The 21,172-nt window shown below is 36.9% G+C and overlaps 1 protein-coding gene across 2 annotated transcripts in view; it reads right to left on the reverse strand.

Moving 5' to 3' along the window:
• LRBA (LPS responsive beige-like anchor protein) overlaps positions 1–21,172 on the reverse strand; it is a 363,194-nt gene that overhangs the window by 29,082 nt on the left and 312,940 nt on the right. For both annotated transcript variants that reach the window (XM_068187837.1, XM_068187836.1), the window contains 4 exons: positions 11,527–11,616; positions 8,186–8,378; positions 5,439–5,501; positions 2,166–2,321 (listed from right to left, as the gene is read on the reverse strand). In XM_068187837.1, the coding sequence (XP_068043938.1) occupies positions 2,166–2,321; positions 5,439–5,501; positions 8,186–8,378; positions 11,527–11,616 (502 nt within the window). The remainder of the gene's footprint in view (positions 1–2,165; positions 2,322–5,438; positions 5,502–8,185; positions 8,379–11,526; positions 11,617–21,172) is intronic.

Below are 21,172 nucleotides of genomic sequence, written 5' to 3' on the forward strand. Positions count from 1 at the left end.
GTTATAGAAATCTCCTTCTTAATTATTTTTAATTTTATAGGTTCTGTTCTAGAAAACAAGCATTTTACAAGGTTATTTCTGCTTGGTTATTTTTATTTTGTTACTGTACAGCCTAAGATTCAATGAATTTCATCAAAACAAGAAATACGATTTTGCTATTTTATATTGCTAAGAAAAAAATTACTAATTTCATAGGAGTTCCTCAAACTTTTCTGTTTTCTTTAACATGAGTTGTCCCCTCTAAACAGTAATATCTAACTTTTTCATTTGCACTCAGATATCCCTTTCTGACAGAACAAATTTTCTAGTTAATGTTTTATTTGACAGCTGTGCTACAATTAATTAAAAGAAAAATAAGACTCAAGTCTGTAGTACTGAAGCTAAAACATTGTCTAGAAGTCATTCCCACTGCTGGAGGAAGGTTTTATTGTGCTGCTGCTATATTGGCTGATATATGCTGATAACCCATGATTTAAGTTGAAAGTATTTCCTATTAAAAACAAACAAACAAACCAAAGATCTGACAGGAAAATGGTTCTCTTTTTTTGTGCAAGTGTTAAAAGGTAATTGAATTCAACACTTGTGATCACTTGCCTTCATGCATTACTGATCACAACATCTTTTCCCATTTATGTTCTGTTGATTTCAAAATATTTCCCTACTCTATTCTCATTTCAATTTGAAGCAAAGTAAACTACATCTGAATTCACTTCATTTAAGCTAAGTTGCTATATTGACAAACAGAAGAAACAAATCTGAAACTTCTCTCACAATGGTATTTTGGTTTATACCCTGATTAGTTATGGTAGTAACAAGGTGCCTGGTGAATCTGCCATACACAGAGGAAATAACTTAGAGTTATTTGTAGTTCAGATTGATACAGGGCAAGGCTACCAAAACCATACAAGTTGCTTCCATAGGTGTAAAGTAAAATACATCCTTTGATATAATAGAATTATTTCTCTATTCATATAAATCAAGCATATACACTGAATATTTATTACTGCTAGCTATCTTTTCTGAAGATCCACTTTAAATTCACAGTTCTATGTAAATTTATTTTCATCAACGAGAAAATTAACCTAAGAACGGTCTAACAAGATGTCTGTATAATGAATTATGGGCAGTCAATATTACATAAATTGAACTTCTCCTTTTTACTTAAGGCTTTAAAATTGTAAAAATGACAGAAATACTGATCTACACCACAAGATCTAAAGTCTTAAAATCTTTTCATTAAAGACCATTCTGTTTTGTCAGACATTTTGCTTTGCCAAGTGTGAAAAATGCTGTTAACTAATATATTTAAGAAACGCTGACAAATATGTAAAATATTCCCTAGGAATTAATAACCTACCGGAAAGCTTGATGGCACACACCCATTAACCACACTGGGTCATTAATCCCAAAGAACTACCTTGCAGTGAGGTCACTATTTCCATTATAAGATAATGAAAGGGGAAAAAAAAAATCATACCTAGTTTTTCCTGGGTTCCATGGCTTTTAAATTCCTGTAGCTCCTACATGGAAAGATTCTTTTCTATTTAGTATGACACATGCATGACTTCAATGGTTTGGACCCACTCCAGCTGACAGATTAACTTAACTGCGGCCTATTATATCGATCAGTTTGTGCTATGTAAAAGAATTCAGTGGCTCCAAATCAATTTTTCTAGTATTGGCATAGTTTTCAAAGGCTTTCATAGTATTCTTTCACCAGATTTCAAAACTTTTCTTCTTATTCTATGGTACTTGTCTATATTTTCTGAAAAAACACAGTTCTCTGGTGCTGAAAACCAACCAGAGTTAATTCACATAAATACTTTAAGAATAATTAAGTATCCTTAAATAAGTATCCTGATATGCCAGGATTTACACAAATTCTCACCTGTGGAAACTACAGTGCAAGAGCAGGCATCCCTGTTCTGTAAGTTTGAAGTGTGAAGCTCAGTGTAAACCAGAGCTCCTTCTCTCACATTTGCTATCATTCTACAAAAATGATAGCACACAATACATGGCAGCAGTAGGCAAGGAAACATTTGACAAACATTATTAATAGGGGAATAAATACATGCTCCACCCCTCCTCCTTTATTTGAAACAGTAGGCTGATTATGAACAGAAAAAAATCTTTTAGGCAGTTTCTGTATTTTAAAAATACATTACCTGAGTCAGTAGAGTAAACACGGAAACTCTTGTCCCAGAAGCCACAGACCAAGATGTAACGATTGTCAGAGGTGATGACAAAGCACTGGGAATGCACCTGAATGCTTTGGTCTAAAAGGTCGGTGATTTGCCTCCTATGCATACCTGTATTGCTGGCTGAACAGGAAAACATACAGACCAAGACATTTTAGCATCCACCTTCACAGAACAAAAGCACAATTTAGAAACTTACATTCAGACCAAATACATTCCTCACTTCCGTTACTTTTTTTTTTTTGTGGCAGGGACATTTTCTTTCTAATTCTACTTTAAATTATCATTACACTTCTAGGAAAAATATTAATTCCTTGTTGTATATATTCTAAAATAGAAGAAATTCTCATTTTAAGTGACATACAGCTGAGAAATAAATGAAAGATTGAACATAGGCAACGGTACACAGAAAGGTAATAAGATTCCTTCCCTCCTTCTTGAAGTATGATAAATTAAAAATTACAAACAAAGCAAAGGAATGTAATGATAAGACAATACACAAATCACATAGTGGTTCAAATGTAGCATACACAGGGTCATGATTTTAAATTGTACATCATTTGTATTTCATTGCAAGCAGTGCCATTTGAAAAAACTTCAGTAAACATCACTACTGTTCACATTTTTCTAAGCATGGCACAAAAATTAAACAGCTTATCTCCACAATTAACTTTCGGGTTGGGAGAAATTATTTGCCCTATTTTGATCACTTAATGTTCTATTTCCTGAGACACTCTTGCATTGGGAACCTATAAAACGGACAGGAATCAATTAGTGAACACATTTGTCATATCTTGCCCTTAGATTAATAAGGTGTGCACATATATATATATATACATACCATACACATATACCATGAAAATCCTACACTGCAGGGAGAACTTTCAGTGTGCTTTGTTCCTGAGGGAACCTAATTTCCATCCCAGGTAAGTAATTTCTTATGGGTTTGTCTGCCAACTGCTTGGAGCACCATTACTTCTATCGAGGCTATCTTCCAGACCTACTTCTGTCCTGGTCCTGTGCTCTTCTTTACTCTTTGCTCTTTGACTCCTTTCCATTCTCACAGGCCAGCTACCTCCCAAGCCTTGGGCTTATCCCATTTGCTCTGTATCAAATCGTTCATTGGTTTATGCTTTTGCTATATTTAAAATGTTGATACTGTCTTGTCCATATGGGTAGCAAATAGTTTAGCAAGGTGTTGCCACTTGCTCTCTGCACATAACACAATGTGGCCTTTACTGATCTTGAGGCCACTTAAAGAGTAACAGCATCACATTATAAATGCACAGTGAACTGCTTTGTATGACAAAATAGCAGCAATGGAACCTCAAAAGACATGCAGATCAACTAACATGCAGATCAATTAATTCAGTGAGGATAATGCCTTCAAAAAACTTCACCTCAAAAAGGTCTAGGGTCTGTGTCATATCAGACATGGCTGTTTTATGTCTTCCTGTACACCAGGAAAATAAGGAGGGCAGGAATCCCTCCTTACAACTAAGAGAGCAACAAGATTCCTGCTATAACCATAGAAGTGTAATTTTGTGGCCCTCTTAGGTGATATTTATAGGTAAATGTGTCTAGTCACAATTAAAAACCTCTAATATTACCTACATAATTAATTGCTTGCATCCAATCATGCTACTTAGCAATGACAAAGAAAGCCTTAAACCTTTTAAACTATGTCCAGTGTAATCACAAGGCTGATTTGAGATCTGTTGTAGGAAGAGAATATTAAACCATTTTCCAGAATGTGAACATTAAATATATAATTTTTTTTTTCTGTAATATTTATTTACACTTCTAAGATCTACTTGATAGCAGGTTTTAAATCAGAACACACATTTCCTGCTCCAAACATTTTTTTGGATATAATCTGTTTCAGGAAGGAATGGAGAGTTACAGCACGTGTCTGCCTCATAATAACTATTTCATGATCCAGATGAGGATTGATTTCAAAAACTCGGGAAAAACACTTTAATTTTATCAGGTGGTTTCATATGCCCCCAGTCTTCCTGATCCTAGAGCTTACACCCAGCAAAATGGCTACACAGTAAGAGTCTGGATCTACAGACAAAATTACTGCACTTCCTACTAGGATGTGCACATTAGTTTTGAAATGAATTCTCACTGGCTGACAGACCTGTCATTGTAACCTATCCAGGCAAGCTCATCTTTGCTCTGATTTTTCCATGCTTCTATAATTGGCCACACCACTTCTTTTCCAATTAAACCACACTGAAACAGCTGGTTTTTAAACTAAGCTCGAAGTCTAACAAAACTGGGGGGCACAGAATCTTGTCTTCTTTGTTCCCATCCTACAGCTAGTTTGTGTTTTGGTGTTAGGTACTTGAGTTTTTCTTTTCTCATCGTGTTTAAGGTTCCATTTGCCATGCCACAGACTCCAAATATGCACTCTCTAAAGTTGGGCCTGTAATGAAGGAACTGACCAAACTCTAACCCTGCTAATTGAAAAATCAGCTCTATATAAACTGATAAACCATTATAATAAAAAGTCATTAATTGAATCTACTACAGTAAGTCATTAAATAAAGGAGAGACATTTGTCCACCCCTTTTTAATAAAAGAAAAACACACACAAATTTAACCGGTGAAGCTGATCAAAAAAAGCAATACCTTTGAAAAATGAATTCTAATATCTCAAAACTAAACTGGAGTGGGCAATATATTTCAACTTTGAAACTGCTTTGCAATTATACATTAATCCCCTCAGCCTGAACAGCAGGTCTATGAAGAAAGGATTGATCTCCTTTAATGATGAAAACCTAGCACCATGGTTTTATTTTTCACAACACAGTGCAGTTAAGAACCCCACTGTTATTATGAAAATTTCCTCAGCAAAGGAGCTCCATCACATTACCAGTGCACCGATTCATCATAACGTGCCTCGCTCCTGCTCATCAACAAGTCTGAGTGATGAAAAGATCCAATATTATCCTGACAGTACTTCATGCACATTCTCAATCACACATTATTACAGCATCCATATTAATTTTCACTGACACGCGTCCTAGGCCTGTTCAAATTAGGCAAACCAACGAGGGGGAGTTGATGAAATACCAGCATAGCCACAGCTCATTGCATTCCAATTTGCATGCAAATGGTTTATCAGGAAAATTCCATTCCCAGCAACCAGCAAGTGAAAAACAACCGTAATCTACACTTCAGGGCCACCATACAGAGCTTAATGAATCGCAAAGAGAGAAGGAAGTGACAGACCTATGAGAGGATCGATTTCCACTGGCAGCTGGTAAGGCTGGTCTTGCACAGCACCTTGATGAGCTGGAATTCAGGAAAGACGATTTTAAAACTTTGCATTTTTTTAATACATGAAGCCACATATACTTCATAAATCAAAGCTACACCCTTTTTTTAACTATTCAAGATTCTTCTGCATCAATTGCATGAAAAATAAAAAAAAATCTGGTGCTTTTGCAGGCTGCTTATTGAACATTTATTTTAGATTAGGGCTATTCTGAATGTATGCCATCAGCAGCAGCTCTGGTCCTGAGCCATAAGCTCTAGCAGATGCTTTACTGGCAACCTCTCCTGTCGCAACAAAACAAAATTAAGTGGTAAAGAGGACTGAAAACAAAATGTGACAACCATCTGCTGACTGTAGCAAATACTATTTTCCTCCTTACTTTTTAAAGCACTGCTATGAACAACTGGAGCACAAAGGACGTTGTGTTTTTTTTAAGTCAGTTTATGATGCAGAGAGGGAAATCTTGTAGTCATCTCACAGTCAGCAAGTATTTAGGGATTCATCCTTCACCAAAACCCATTTATTTGCGAGTTTGCATAGAAGTTAATATATTAATTCTGCCAACCCACATTTCATCTGGGCACCTGCCATACCAGTAAAATGTTTATGTACTGAATTCTCCTGCAGGGTTAAAAAGAAAACCTTTTTTTCCCTACAGCTTCACTACAAAGAAACAAAAAAACTGCTCTTCAGCTCCCCCCACCTACCCTCCCCAGCAGCCCACAATATCAGCTTGCAAGAGAAACAAGAAATAATGGCTAAATACTTACACATATGATTTTTCTACCTACCATCCACAGCTTAATAAAAAAATTAGTGTCAATACAAGGATTTCTTAATAACTGATTCATAAGTAAATTCAAAGTTCTACTGCAATGAAACACCAACATAGAACAAAACATGAAATCTATGTGACAAAAAAGAACATCCTGCTGGCTACCAGTGCCATTAGATGTCAGCAAAGCCACCAAATTCATATTCAAAGGCACTAATAGGCTTTTTGATTACACATTAGTGACAACTGGTCACTTGGCAACTTTACTTTTTTATTATGATGCCTCATTAACAAAGACAATGCTAAGCCCACAGCAGGGGATATGGAGCAGTAATGATACCTGCCCTCTCATCCTACAGATCCCATTTTGCTATAAAATTGGAAGGCAACAATAGCAAAGGCTCAGGAGTCCACAGACAGATATCTTAAGCACAGTACTCTATTAACAGCCTGCAATTGATGTGTGCTTTCACAGGAGTGAGGTGAGGTGATTTTTTGTTGAATATTTATGGTTGACTTCTGTTTGTCTAATGGCAAGACAAGTGTAAAATGCCTCTAAATGAAAAAATAGCAACTCAAAAGCACACCTTACTGTTCTCCCTTCCACAGGTGAGGGAAAAGACTGAAAAATCTGAAAGCTTTGTTCAACTCAATCCAGTTATTATTACACTCACCAAACTGGTTGCTTGCTCACAGATCATCAACCAGTGGAATTCTGTTGAAATCAAAACCAGCTCCTACAACTTTTAAACATTTTCTTCTTCCCATGAGTTGTATGTTCACAAAGGCCATTTTTTAAAAGCCTTGACTATTATATGCCCATGGTCACACATCCAAACTATGAGAGGATACTGTGATCCTCCTTTCAAAGAAATCTCCAGAGCCCTGTAAATAGTTCTTGCTTGCAACTTGTTATCTTAGACAAGTCTCCCCTCCCCCCTTCCTTCCCACCTTTCTCTTGAAGTGTTTCTCAGGCGGATGAAATAATACATAGATGTTTCTATTTGAGAACTAATTTGTAAGAATTAGGAAAAAGTGTGGGAGTCATCTGGCTTTTTTCAAAAAGCAATCAAGTACCATGGGTCAAGATTTCTTAGTAGGAATTTCAACCATGTAAGTGTTTCTCTGATGCGAGTATCTTCTATTTAAGTTATTTTAGTAGAAGGTCATTTTCCCCCCCTTTCTTAAAAAGCCTTTGAACAAATATACTGCACTGCACCAAAATAAACTTCCTTTGACAGCTAGGGCCTAAGACTGTCATAGTCAAGAAAAGGAAGATGGATGTCTTTAAGACTGGAGAATATCAGAATTAAAAGCGGAATTATATTCTTAAGTACAGCACACTTTTAAAGGAAAATTAATTTTATTAGTTGCTGTGCAAATTTTGTTTTTCTTTCATACTTACAATACATAAGTAACTTTGGGATGCTTAAGATAAGACTTCCCATATATTTTATTTTCTAATTCTCATCGCGTGTCTTTAATAGCAAAATATCAAGTTTTTAATCAAGAAAAAAAACTGGCAGAGAAGATTTCATTCAAGTTCTACATGCTTTAAAACTGCCTTTGACATGTTATGGTTCAGGCTCCCAACAGACAGAACAACAAATTTAAGAGGAAGAGTGTGCCTTTATTGTGACTAAATAGTGATAGACTGTTTTTGTCTTCTTACATGGTGCCTGATGGCCTGGAAAGAAACATACTGTTTTTACAAACCTTTGGTTTGCTACATACCTTGCCGCAATAGCTCAGATTACCTTTCCAAGGAGAAACTAAGCCCACATGTGAAGAGCCTGCTGTGTCAATGAACTGGATTTGCTTTTTCCACTTTAAACTCACAACAGTTCTGCAGCAAATTGTGACAAGAGAAGAGAAATGCTGCTGGATAGCAGGGGTTTCTTGGGCTTCTTGCTTTAATGTACTTACCAGGAAGGCTGTGCCACTTGTTCACAGCAAAGAGCCTGTTTGCAGTGACTGTGATCACAGCAGGAGAGACCAGGCCAGGCTGGGTGTTGGCAGCCACATGAGTGACCGGGGAGTTGGATGGGAACTTCAGGACCATGATAACATCCTGTTGGGCTTGCTCTGTGAACATCAAGGGGCTCTGCAGGAGGAGATACTGTTGAGTGCACACGACAAGAACCCAAATACATGGGAAAAAAAGAACATGGGGAGGAGAAGAGACAGGACAAGAGAAGGAATATTGAATTAAAACCCACACAATCTGATAGAAGCTGCAGTAGAAAAGCAAATGCAATAATAGTGGAAAGGCTTGTGGAAATATAACATTTTAGGCAGAAAACCCTGCCTGCACCCTATTAATTTGAGGGCTTTGTTGAACACAGGGTGTCTGTATACAGACTTTGCTACAGATCACAGCAGATTAAACTAAAAGTTTTCAATCACCTATCTCTGCCAAAAGAATTCTCCTTCATATCTGCAGAGACAGCATGTCAAGGAAAGCAATGCCAAACCAGGAGGGAAACACAAAAAATAGTGAGCAAAAGAAAATTCTGCTCCCAGAGATTATCTCAAGTTGCACTAAATTGGCAGACTGTAATTCTTTACAAGCCAGATGAGAACAAGAAAGAACATTAAAATAAACAGATATACACATATACTAGATATGTGTTCTGTGTATATTTCTGGTGTACAAAAATAAGATTTATGAATGCAAAGTAGAAGATTTCACTGCAAATGTGTTTCAAAGGACAAACATAATTAAATGCAGTTGTAAAGAATACAAAGTGGACATGATTACAGACATTATCCTGCATTGTTTCCAGAAATGCTAAAGGGAGGGAATGAATCCAAACTCTCATTTTCAACATATTTTTTTAGGTTTTTCTTTTTTAGTTTAGTAAGTTGAAAAGTTTCTTAACTTTTTAACTAAGTTGTCTAAGAATACTGCAAACATCAAAATAAAATATTGAGGATCTAGATATCAAACATGAGGAGAAAAAGCAACATCTGATGGGTTTATGACTGTGTGGTGCATCTGAAAAAAAGAGAACCCCATTGAAATGCAGAGGTACAATCATCATGGTCACCAGTAGCCACATTGCTCAAGTATTTGTAATTTTCTAATAACCAAATTAGAATACTAATGAAGTGTCCTTGGCTATTCTCCACCTGCAATATTTCATTACATATATGTATAAGTGCATACATTTATTGTATATTTATACAGAACTAATAAAAAAATTAAATACATTTGCATATTTATTATCACTCCTTTTAAAAAAGTTATTAAGAGTACTTAGAAAAACATATTGCTCTATGAATTCCTATTTACAGACTTTGCATAAAGGTGTAAATAAAAGCAACTAATAAGCTATCCAGACACCCTTCTGAGCAAGTGGCTAAAAGCCAATCAATATTATGAGTTAATCCTCCCTGGATGCTCATTCAATTAAAGGTGTCAGTAATGCCTCATCTGATGTGGCCTCAATTAAATCCAGCTATCTGATGGTTGAAAACACAAGGGGATACAGCAACAGCAGCAAAACCAGAGAAATAGGCAGCCTTCATGTGACTGCTAATTACTACACCTGGTGTATATTATGGCTTGTGCACTTAACACAGCAAGTGGTAACTTCCAATTCAGCTGTATTCATGCACACATGCACATGAAAACAAAACTCAGTAAATAATGCAACTCAAAATAATTCAAAATTATGACAGGAAAAATGTCCTTACTGTATTTCAGCTCCAGGAATACTTTTAAAACCACTTAATATAGTGCTATTATGAAAACATGTATTAATATCGACAAAACCAGCAAGTGAAGAACGAAGGGCTTTTTTTTCCCTGGGTGTACTCCAGCCCAAAAAACCACAGGCGTTAGAAACAGCTAACTTCTTAGATTTTAACTTCTTCTATTACATACTAAATCTTCACTAATTCAGCATCATGAAAAATATTATGATAAAACCACACAAACTGCTTCCTGGTATCAAATTTATTTATATAACAATGGCTCTGACTAATACATCAATAATCAACTTCTCGAGTTGCTCCTCTTCCTGAAACAAATCCATTTAAATTAGAGCAAGTGCTCAGTGCATGGCACCATGACAGACGGACACACATATGGCAAGTGGCTGCATGAAGGGGAGTACCTGGGCTCCCCAACATCCCTGTTAGCACGGCTCTTTTGAAACACACACACAAGTCCCTGCAGTGTCTGATGGCCTGGGACCTGGGCATGGGGCACAGGCAGCTGAGCAGCTCTGAGGTACAACATGTGATGCATTTGAGAAAAGCCAGTAGCTCACTTTATCAAGGAAGTTTACACTTCTGAGACTTCTGCATCACAAGCTTTGTAAGCTACTTTGCAAACATTTCATGTTTCTGTGTAATCTTTTAAAACCTTCTGAACTTCAGATACGTTTTAAAATTAATAACTTTAGTCTGCTTGAGTAGGATATATTTTCTTCTTGCATGTCCTGTATGACCTGTTTTTGGTTTTTGGGTTTGTTTGTTTGTGGGTTTTTTTGTACTGCAGTGTAAAATGTCCACCCTAACAATAAGGGAACGTAACCATTTGAAAACCTTGGGAATTAGGAGACCATTTGCTCCACTTGTCAGAATAACACTTAACATCCTTAGTTCTGTAGCTACGACAACACAAATGATATTTTAAACACAAGGACTGCACACAGCATGATATGAAAAGTGATCAGTAATGTAATAATAGTTTGTAAAATAAAATTATATTAGACACAAGTAGAGGTAAAAGGGAAAGCATGTTAATGCTCACTGCCTGGATTTTATCACCCTAGCTTTACTGCAAAACACATTTAGTCACATTCTTTGCTATGTAAGTTTCAGCTCATGAATTCCTAGTAATCCTGGTTTTAGGGGAAAACCTATGCCTGGGGGAAAAGACAAGGAAGTTCCACCTCCTAAATCCATGCTTCTTGGGGAATCTGCCAAAGATTAACTCAATTGTCTCCACGATGACTGACTCTCACCTGTACAGGTATGGTATTAACAAAATCAATTGATGAAGTGTTCTTAGATTACACTGACCAAAAAAAAAAAAAAAGTCTACACTAGAAATCAATGCAATCCTTTCTGCAACAAATAAAAAAATAGTTAAGCACTGCCTGCAACTCCTACCAAATCGTAACTCATCTGCTGGTTTTAATAACATAATTCCACAATCACATAAAAGCAAAGTGAAAGTGTCCAGTTCTGCAAAGGTAAGGAAGTAAAGGAAGTGAGCACAATGGCAGGTCACAAAGAGTTAACGTGGCACTTACCACCTGCATGGCAGAACTTCTTGGAGGATGTGGTTCTATGAGCAGTTGGGAAGGGGTCTGTCCAAAACTTCGTATTTGAGCTTCCACAGCCTGGAAAAGGTAAAGGCAGGTTTGCATGTTAAGAGGTGCTAATTACAGGCAATAGGACCATAACTGTCACCTGAAAATGTCATTCCACACTTCTGGCTTGTTTCATGTTGAAAATCAACCCCGTGTGTTCACTGTGAGGCTAAGTGCTTGGCACTGGTACTAAGAATGAGGTAATCATTTCAGTACTGTGGATGCTATTTCCATGAGAAACTCTGCAAAACCTCATCCTGCTCAATGATATTAAACAGAAACAAGCTATTATAATCAGAAACCCTCTTTATTGGCTCCATTTTTCCTTTCTAACACTGGCTTATCCTCTTTGTATCATAACTCAAAAACAAAAGTTAACTTTTAAAAAGTTTCTGCAGGTATTATGTGGACATTAAACTCCATTGCTTCATTTAACAGCCGTACCTACAAGGAAAGCAATACTGAGCTTTTATTCTTACTTCCAGGTTTATTCAAGAAGAGCAAACAATGTTAGGATGCATTAAACTACCAACAGCAAAACTATAGGAAAACATGAAGACATAACACAAGGGGGTTTTTAAAGTTTATCTGTATCTTCAGCAACATACTTTAGTACTTCCTTCATTTTCATTTCACATGAAAATATTATGTTTAATGATTTTTTAAAAATAATTATGCTGAAACCAAAATTCAACAAGTTATTTCTTGTCACGTTGGCCCCCTGCACCATGCACAGAAACAGGCTGATAGTACAGAAAATCTCAAATCATTCAGCTTAGTTTATATCTCTTTCATTGCGAGCTTAACTAATCACCTTGCCTTTCTGTGGGCTAGCAGGCTGCACATGGGCTGACGCCTCAGGTATTTTCCACTAATTCTTCTTTTTCATAGTTCAACCTTCCTCAATGCTCCTTACACTTACATTTCCTGGTGTATTTTAGACAATCATTAAAATTTTTGAGACAATGGAATAACACTTATGCTGACCTTATTCTTATAAACAACTATTTTTATATAATTATAAAAACCATTCGTAGGACATTCTCCTGTTACAAAAATAACAAAGCCAAAAGTAGAATGCACCTGAGACCTTAAAATAATCATCCTCTTGATAGTAAGCATGCCATCCAAAACACTTGCCCTTATTATATTTGGCAGGCTTTTGAAATATCTGAACTCACCAGAGCAGGAGTCGAAATTAGTCTGTGAACAGATTCTAACACTCTTGCCCACTCTGGGAAGGACCATAATCTTCAAAGAACTGGTGAATAAGTAAGTTATCAAAAAGCTGGCTGAAATCTGACATACACATTGTGTGATGCATTGAGCACTTTTTGAGGAACAGCAGTGTCAGACTCAAGAAAAACTAAAGCTCAGTAAGATCGCATGAGTCTCCTTCCTGCTGATGAGACATGCTACATTAAAATTCAAATCTGGGGGTTTGTGACTCAAGATATCAAGGGAATCACAAAAGCTTTGAGGTCTCTTAAGGCATGAGGCATTAACAAAGGAACTGGTCAGCAGCCCTACCCTCTCCATAAAATGCTGTTTGTTTCAAAACATCCAGATTTTAAAAATATGTGCCTAAAATTACTTGCAGATTAAGCACCATATTTTTAGTAGCGAATGGGAATTCTGCCCTGCATTATGGGTAGAACCAGAAGCATTGAGGATAAAATATTCTTGAAACACAACTCCCATGCATTTCTTTTAGAACTGAGAACAAAGAAAGCAAGGAAATAATGAGCTTTAGATTTATCAATTTCCTTGTATATTGTCTTATGATCAATACAGAAACTTTCATTCCCGAATTCTCATGCTAAGCATTTAAATAGAGTCAGAATTTTTATCTCAGCCTTGAAATCTGGTATGTCTTTTAATGCCCAATGCTACCTCTGGAAGCTATACACTTACATAGTGAGGGAAAATGATAAGAAGAAACACAAGATATCGCGTACTGATGCACAGTATTTCAAATACATTCACCATTACAAGAGCTCAAATTGATGTAGATCAAGTATAAAATACTGTACTCAACCCGTCAGTCAAGAGGCATTGTCTGTTTTCACATAGTGTCTGTCAGACCTGGTGAAGCTGCTGACCAGTGATTTTGCTAAACCCTGTCTCAGAGGATCACAAATTCTCCATTTTCAGTCTTAACAGATACTGTTTATGATCTAGCTTGAGTTTGTTGTCTTTACTGGTGTCTTCAGAAATCCAAAAGAAATTTGAAGAACTGTTGAGTAAAGGCATCAACACTTGGACAAATATGTCTAGACATAGTGGCTAGTCTTCAAAAAAAAAAAATCTTCTGCATTCCTTCTGGTTACCATGAAAAAAAAGAAAAAAGGAAAGGTTTCTCATTTTAGTTTCCACAGTTTGCAACAATGACCGGGAGAGAGTGTACTAGCAACTCCAAATGGTTCCTTCCTTTTCCCAGATTGTATTAAAAATCAATCCAGATGTCAGCTACACATTCTGATGTCTCAGTCAGAAGGATCACATACAGAAGGATGCAAGATGACCTCCCTCTGTCAGCAGAAATGTGATGGTGGAGCTGGAATCAATCCCCATCTCTCAATCTATGTAACAGCAAAAAGAGCCACCAGATGCCACTCAAACTTTTGCTCAACCTGTCAAAGAAAATCAGGTAGGACTGGGGAATCTTTTTCTCAGATCTATAATTAGTAAGTATGTCCTTTGAAGAAAAGAACCTACCTACCACTCACCTGAGAAAATACAGTAAAATACCCTTCAGTCAGAAAGTCGTCATCCACTTCCCTTCTAATGAATTATAGCCCAGCCTCTAACTGAGATTTCTTGAAAATAATTATTACCAGCATCAGTCAGTATTACTAAGAGACAGACAGCTCCTCCAGCAGTAGAGGAAGGGCATGTCTTCTCACATTGCTGGATTCCTCTGAAGCACACAGCCATTTACATGACTGTAGGTAGAAACATTTGGGAAATTTGCACAACCAGTTTCACATCTATTAAGGACACCATATAACTGGTAAGACATAGATAACCTTTGTTTGAAAGACATTTTTAGCTTAACAAACTCTTATCACTGAAAGCAAGATGTGTGCCACAAAGTAAGGCATAGTATCATTCCACATTTTATTTCACTGTTTCTCAAATGCCTCAGTAAAACTACCCTTTTCCTGTTAATCATCTACAAACCCAAAATTTTGGTAAGGCCAGAATTGTTTCAGATGCTACAACAAGAAGCAATAAAATGAAACAAGGTAAGCAACCCTTTACAATAATTCACACGGTAGGCATCCCAAACACATACTTATGCAACACTGTATTTTTAATGTTAATTAATTTAGAAGCATGAAAGACATAGGCAAATTTCATAAATGAACATTTATCTGATTTTACCTATTCCTAAAAAGCCTCCTAGGTCATCTCCTCTTCTCTTGGGATGTGGGAAGTGGAAAAGGAGACTAGGGAAGCAAATTGAAAGAAGGAAAGTAAAGAACTTGAAAACTTGGCTTAGCTATAATGTAGTTCCTGGCCACTGTTTAGTATGGCTATTTCCAGTCTCTGAACTTACCCTCTCATCTAACTGTGAAGAAAGTTAATTCAACAATATGCAGTACCCATCAAATACGGCTGTAAATTTTTTGGGAAGGAGGGTGATGGGGAGGTTGAACATATGGATGCAGTTAAGGTAAAAACAGATGTTTGTTACTTTTCTTTGCAGCAACACTCAGAAACTAAGTCAAAATTGCTTTTTTTTTCATGTTTATGTCTGAAAGAACTATAAAATTAAATATGAGGGAGGGCGGGTGCAGGGGGAGCTGCAGTGAGTGTCACAGAGAAAGAATGAAATGGTCTCCAGTTTTGAACTTAAATCCTCAAATGAAGGCCCATAACAGTTAAAAGGCAAGACATACACCATTTAACTCCAGATTTCAAGGCCTTTAAAGGGACTAGCTCAGTGCTGCTTTCATCATGCTTCCTCAGACACAAAACACCAAACTAAGGAGTCCAGGGACACAGTACACCCATGTCAAAATGCATGCCTTGGTCTGAGGGTACAATAAGCTACAACCTCCTCATTTGCTACAAAGAGGCTGCTCTCAGTTCCTTTACAGATCTGCACCAAAGTATTCTCAATTACTTCCCAAATCTCTACGATTTAGTTGCCAAACATTTGAAACCCCAGGTGAAATAACAGCATGCTTTGTAATACATTTCAGTACACGTGTCAGGGACAGAAAACATTTTGGGTTCATCCTCCATCTTTCTGTCCAGTATTTACATCTAGAAAATAACAGCCCTTGCAAAAGTAATTATTTTGGCTCTCTGCCGCTCCTACCTCACTTTTCAATATTCACAAAGGTTTGCACACATGTCCCTCAGTGATTTCTACTGGCTTGAGTGATATGCAACTATGATTACTTGTTTTTCCCTTCCTTCCACCCAGATGTTGCTTTAGAGCATCAGAGAACACAGACCATTTGACAGGTTTCCCCTCAGACAGGGAAGTTGAATGGCTCAGCAGCCAACCAAGGAGCTCCTTTCCCCATGGGACAGTGATTAAAATCCAGCTCCGGTAACAAGTGATCAGGAAACCTCCTCTGACCAGAGAGAGCCACTTACACTCCTACAGGAATATTCTCAGTTAAATTCCTCTAGGACTACATAAACACAGATAACTCTAACCAGAGAGCAAGCACAATTCATAACAGTAGATAAAATTGCTGAAAAGAGGCAGAAGATTATAAAGCGAAGCTCTTTGTAGTATCATCTCTCTTGTTTCCTAACAATCCCCATTAGATCAAAATTGTGAAAAATGGGCAAAATGCTTTTCTGACACAAGCAATGTATGTGCTGGCTGACTGTACACCTGCCCTGGGGAAATTGCACTACACTTGACCCAAGGAAAAAATACAGAACTCAAATGTTAGTATCATAAATTCACACACTCCCATTTGCTATTTTAAAAATAAAATGAGCAGTCTAATTTCTTCATGTCAAAACAGAAAATAATTTGTCTTGTTTTGACTTCACAAATAAAACATTTTGTTCTGAATCACTTTTTTATTTTGTTTTCTCATTTCACCATTCACTTAATATACTAATTTAAAAAACATTGTGTGTGCTAGCTTTGAAATCTAACAAATAGCAGGGAAGAGAATGGAGCAGAAGAAAGGCTAAGGAAAAGACACTACAAGACCAAGAGTTACCTGTTGTTCTCTAGGTGTCATTAAACCTGACTGCAAAATGTTTGTGATGTACCCTCTGCTAACCGAGCAGAATGCGGAAGGTGCCTGTTGCTGCCCACTAATGCAGGTACAGCTCCAAGCCCAGCACCTCAGGGTTATGGCTCCAGAGCCAAAGCATGGGCAGAAATACTGTCAGCAGCCCGCAGAGGGGACCTTATTAGGGCAAACTAGCAACTTGGGACGAAGCAAAAAGTGCACAACCTTTGCCGGCTGATGTGTGTTAGCAAAGTCTGTAACAAAACTGTGAGCCTCATTACACAAAAAAATGACAGATACATGGAGAAATTAAAGCCATCAAATAGAAATTCAGCATTTTTTTTCTTCCTTCTTTGTATCTTCCTTGTAAGAAATATATATTCTGCATAATATATTTATTTTCTTCTCATCACCCCCCAGTTTCACCACCTTCTGCCTGAAAATACCTCAAAATACCTGAGTTCTGAAAATACCAGAGTTGTCTGGAGATTGGTTAGTGGTCTAACCACTCGTTGTTTATAAAATCCAAACTACTAGAGATACATGGATGAGAAGGGGTTACCCTAAGCAGGATTACTTTTTTTTCCCCAAGCTGTTTGAAATCAGCACATGAATAATACATTATCCTGTTCACATCAGAAAAGTGGACAAAGGAGAACTTCATAGGATGCCTTCCACCACACCTTTACAAACAAAAACACTAAACCAGCTCTTACACTACATTTAGGAATTTTCTGTGATAAAATAGAAAAATGAAGTCTTTTTGTCCAGACAAATCAGTGTGACAATTACATGGCACTCATTAAAATAAAACAGGAAGTAATCACAGTTTGTGAATATACAAATAGAAGCCCCAGGGTCGTGCAAGTAGCTCCAATCTGAATATATACATTCCAGGCATATTAAACAGAGGCACAGCCCAGCCTGGCTGCAAATTCCAGCTCATGCAGCTGTCTGTCTACTGCAGCATAATCCCAGCTGCCAATCTGAAAGAAACCAGTTAGTCAGAGCAGACACAACCAACAGAAACAAATGTCACTCAATAATGTTCAGAGCCACTGGGTTCATGGATAATTTCAAACAGTATCTCTGTCTGGAACACTGATGTGCTCATTCAAAACACCTAAATCTTTGGCTACTGGAAAGAAGCAGATAAAAATCACTAGAACTACAAAACCAGGTCTGGTACTACTTCAAAGAGACTGACAAAATAAAAAGGGAAAACAGTCTAAAAGGAGAGTAAAGATCAATTTAAGGACCTGCAAATAAAACTGGAGTCAGTACAAGCAAAAGCCTAAGCTGCTCTGAGATTAGTTTTTAAAAATACAACAGTTCCTGTTTTGTTTGAGCACCACAACCAAAATTGCTTCCCACTTCTTTTTTCTGTGGCAGCTGAAGATTTCAAGAGAGCAACTCACTGCTTTAATTTCAAATCAATAATTATCACAGAGAAAGTAGAGTCACTGCCATGCACAATACCAACAAGCTTCAATTTCTGGCATTATTAATTTGCTTCTCTAAACAGCTAAACAATCCCAAATTTTCTTATATTAAACTTTTTCCTCTGGAAAAAAGCAATCAATTCCAATCTCTTAACGGTCCACAGAATTTCCTAAACTTTGATGTCATCTGTATTTATTAAATAAAAAAGCTTCATTAAAATAAAACATTTCAATCTGTAGGAGGTTAATACACAGAAAAACACAAAATGTAGTGATCTTTAAACTGTCTTCTCTGATCACCTTTCAGAATCTCTAACAATTGTGAAAAAATACCTCCTTTTGTTAAGCTATGAAATACATTTATTTAAACTCCCATATCTACTACCTGCAAGACCAAACTTGCTTTTTCCAAATGATGGGTGGAATGCTATCTCAGGGTTTTCTACTGCAACAAATGAACTTTTTTTTGCTATTTAATAGAATGTAGCATTTAACTGAGACTTGACTTTTAGATACTGCCTAAGGAAAACACCTCTGGCATGACCACAAGCTTTCTCACTCAAGCGGCAGCTATTTAACAAATATAACTAATAATTAAAATAACAAATTTTGGTAAGTAAACACCATACACATCTCCGGCCACAGTGGGAACACTGGTGCCTAGGTTAAACACCCTGGGCTGCAATAAGCACAAAGAATGACAATATTCAAAACAAAAATGTTTAGTTTCCCAATAACTATGAAAGACAATACAGAGACCATTTGGATGGCATAAAGAGGCTGCAAATAATCAATCCATGTTGATGACACAAAAAATTCCTGTTGCCACTTCCATGTTTCTTTCAAGGCCAAATGACTTGGTGTATAGCTGTAGCTATTATATACAAGTGCATCTCATCCTTTCCACATATTGGAGAGGAAAAAGTAGTTTAAAAATAGAAACTATTTATATCAAAAAGAGTTATTTTTGAAGTATTATGAACATCACTTTTATCCATACCTTATTTACCTTTCTATTACTCTTTCGTATTTAATGCTGGCCAACAAATATGTCAGCTAAGACTGACAAGCCAGGCACAAATGAAAACGTAAGGAACCCAGGGAGTCTCAAGACCTCTCTGGCTCTTACAGATCCTCAAGACAGGTCAAGCAAGAGGTGAGAGAACTGACTGTGCTGAAAATTTCTATCCCTTGAATTTCAATCAAAGGCTGAGGGGAAAAAAGCACTCAGCATTCACATGAGTTACCTCCTACCAAAAAACTTTATTATTTTCTGCCAGTTTTTTAAATCCTCATACATGAAGCATCCCAGTCCTAGTTTAATTAACTCTAAAATATCTCTCCTTTTCCTGCTGGATAGAGAAGCAGAATCAGCAGGTAAAAAAATTACAATCTACCCTGTAATGAAGAATAAAAGAAAACAACAAGGTCAAATATTTTTTCTGGATCAGAACCCAGCTGAATATTTTTCATGTCTGTAAGCATTGTAGTAAATATGTAAGTTAAGACAAAGGGAAATAAATCCCCATTCGTCACATCAAACTTTAGGCTAGATGGAATCAAAGGAGTGCCACATCTCCCAGATATCGCAGTAAGCACTTGCTTATGCTAATTTTGCTCCTTTACTCCAACACCACAAGCAGGTCACAGTGTGAGCAGAGATGTGAGAACTAATAAGTAACTGATACAAACAGGTGGCAGGAGTGGTGCTCCTGTTATTTAACTGGGACTGGGAGTTCCTTTCACCAGAAGGAAATACTGCATCCTTTCTTGGGAGAGTCCTGATGCCCAGACAAGCTGATTTCATTGAGCAGTGGTACCTGCCCTCACAGGAGATCCTGCCTCTGTTACACACTCCTACCACGGGTACCACCCCAGGAAAAGACCAAGGCATGGGCTTGGATTCATTGGCAACTCCACATCTCCTTAGCCATTAAATCACCGTACAATCCTTTAAATACAGCTTTCTTAATTCCTGTTAGAATACCCCGTACAAGGGTATTTTAATACAGATTTGCAATTAAAATGAGACCAATGTTAAACATTTATTTGGTTTTTCCCACTGTTCCTGTGCTGTACAACACCAAACATGCCATCTGTGCATCACACTTCTAGCCAGAGACAATTCAAAGATGGTTTCTATGGTACTTTGAATGTTACCTGAATGAATTTCTTACTTACCGAATACAGCACATGGAAATTTACTGCTCTGTGACAGTTATTTCATAACCATTTTATGTTACATTTTAAAATTCATCACAGCCACAACAAAGACTGTTGCCCAACCTGCTAAATCCAGACTGATTGTTTTCCCAACTATTTAGTAAATGTTAACTATGTTATAAATACAAATCATGTTTATACTCTGTGAAAGATTCACTGTTGCCAGGGTTCTCCAGCTAAGTTAGAGCTGAAATACGCTATTAACTCCCATCACGACCAGAGCTAAAGAGGCCAAAAATGCTTTCTCTGGGATAAGATATCAGATTTGCTACTGCTGTCATGAAACTGGGATCATGTAAACATCTTTGTAACTTCTTTTGGGTACAGAAGTCTTTCAAACAGTAAATATTTAAAAATAAAATAAGACTCGTAAGAGACAGACCTAGGATGCATAAAACTTACCCAAAGATATTAATCTTAAACAACATTTAAAAGCTATTATTCATTAAATAATTTATCCCGTATGCCTTAAAAATGAAAATAAAAAAATAATCTTTTTTATATATATAATCATAAGTGGCACATTCAAATAACAAGCCAAATGCTACATCAAAGCTGATTCTTCATAATTTTTGAAACTCCTCCGTTCATATGGAAATGGAACATCCTCAATAGAAAGAAAGATGCCAAAAAATGGAGAAAGCTTGCTTCCTAATGTTAAACAGACCACCTTCATGTAACAAAAAAGCACCTTCTCTTCAAGGA

Source organism: Anomalospiza imberbis, chromosome 4 (assembly GCF_031753505.1).
Source record: "Anomalospiza imberbis isolate Cuckoo-Finch-1a 21T00152 chromosome 4, ASM3175350v1, whole genome shotgun sequence".
Taxonomy (NCBI): Eukaryota; Metazoa; Chordata; class Aves; order Passeriformes; family Viduidae; genus Anomalospiza; species Anomalospiza imberbis.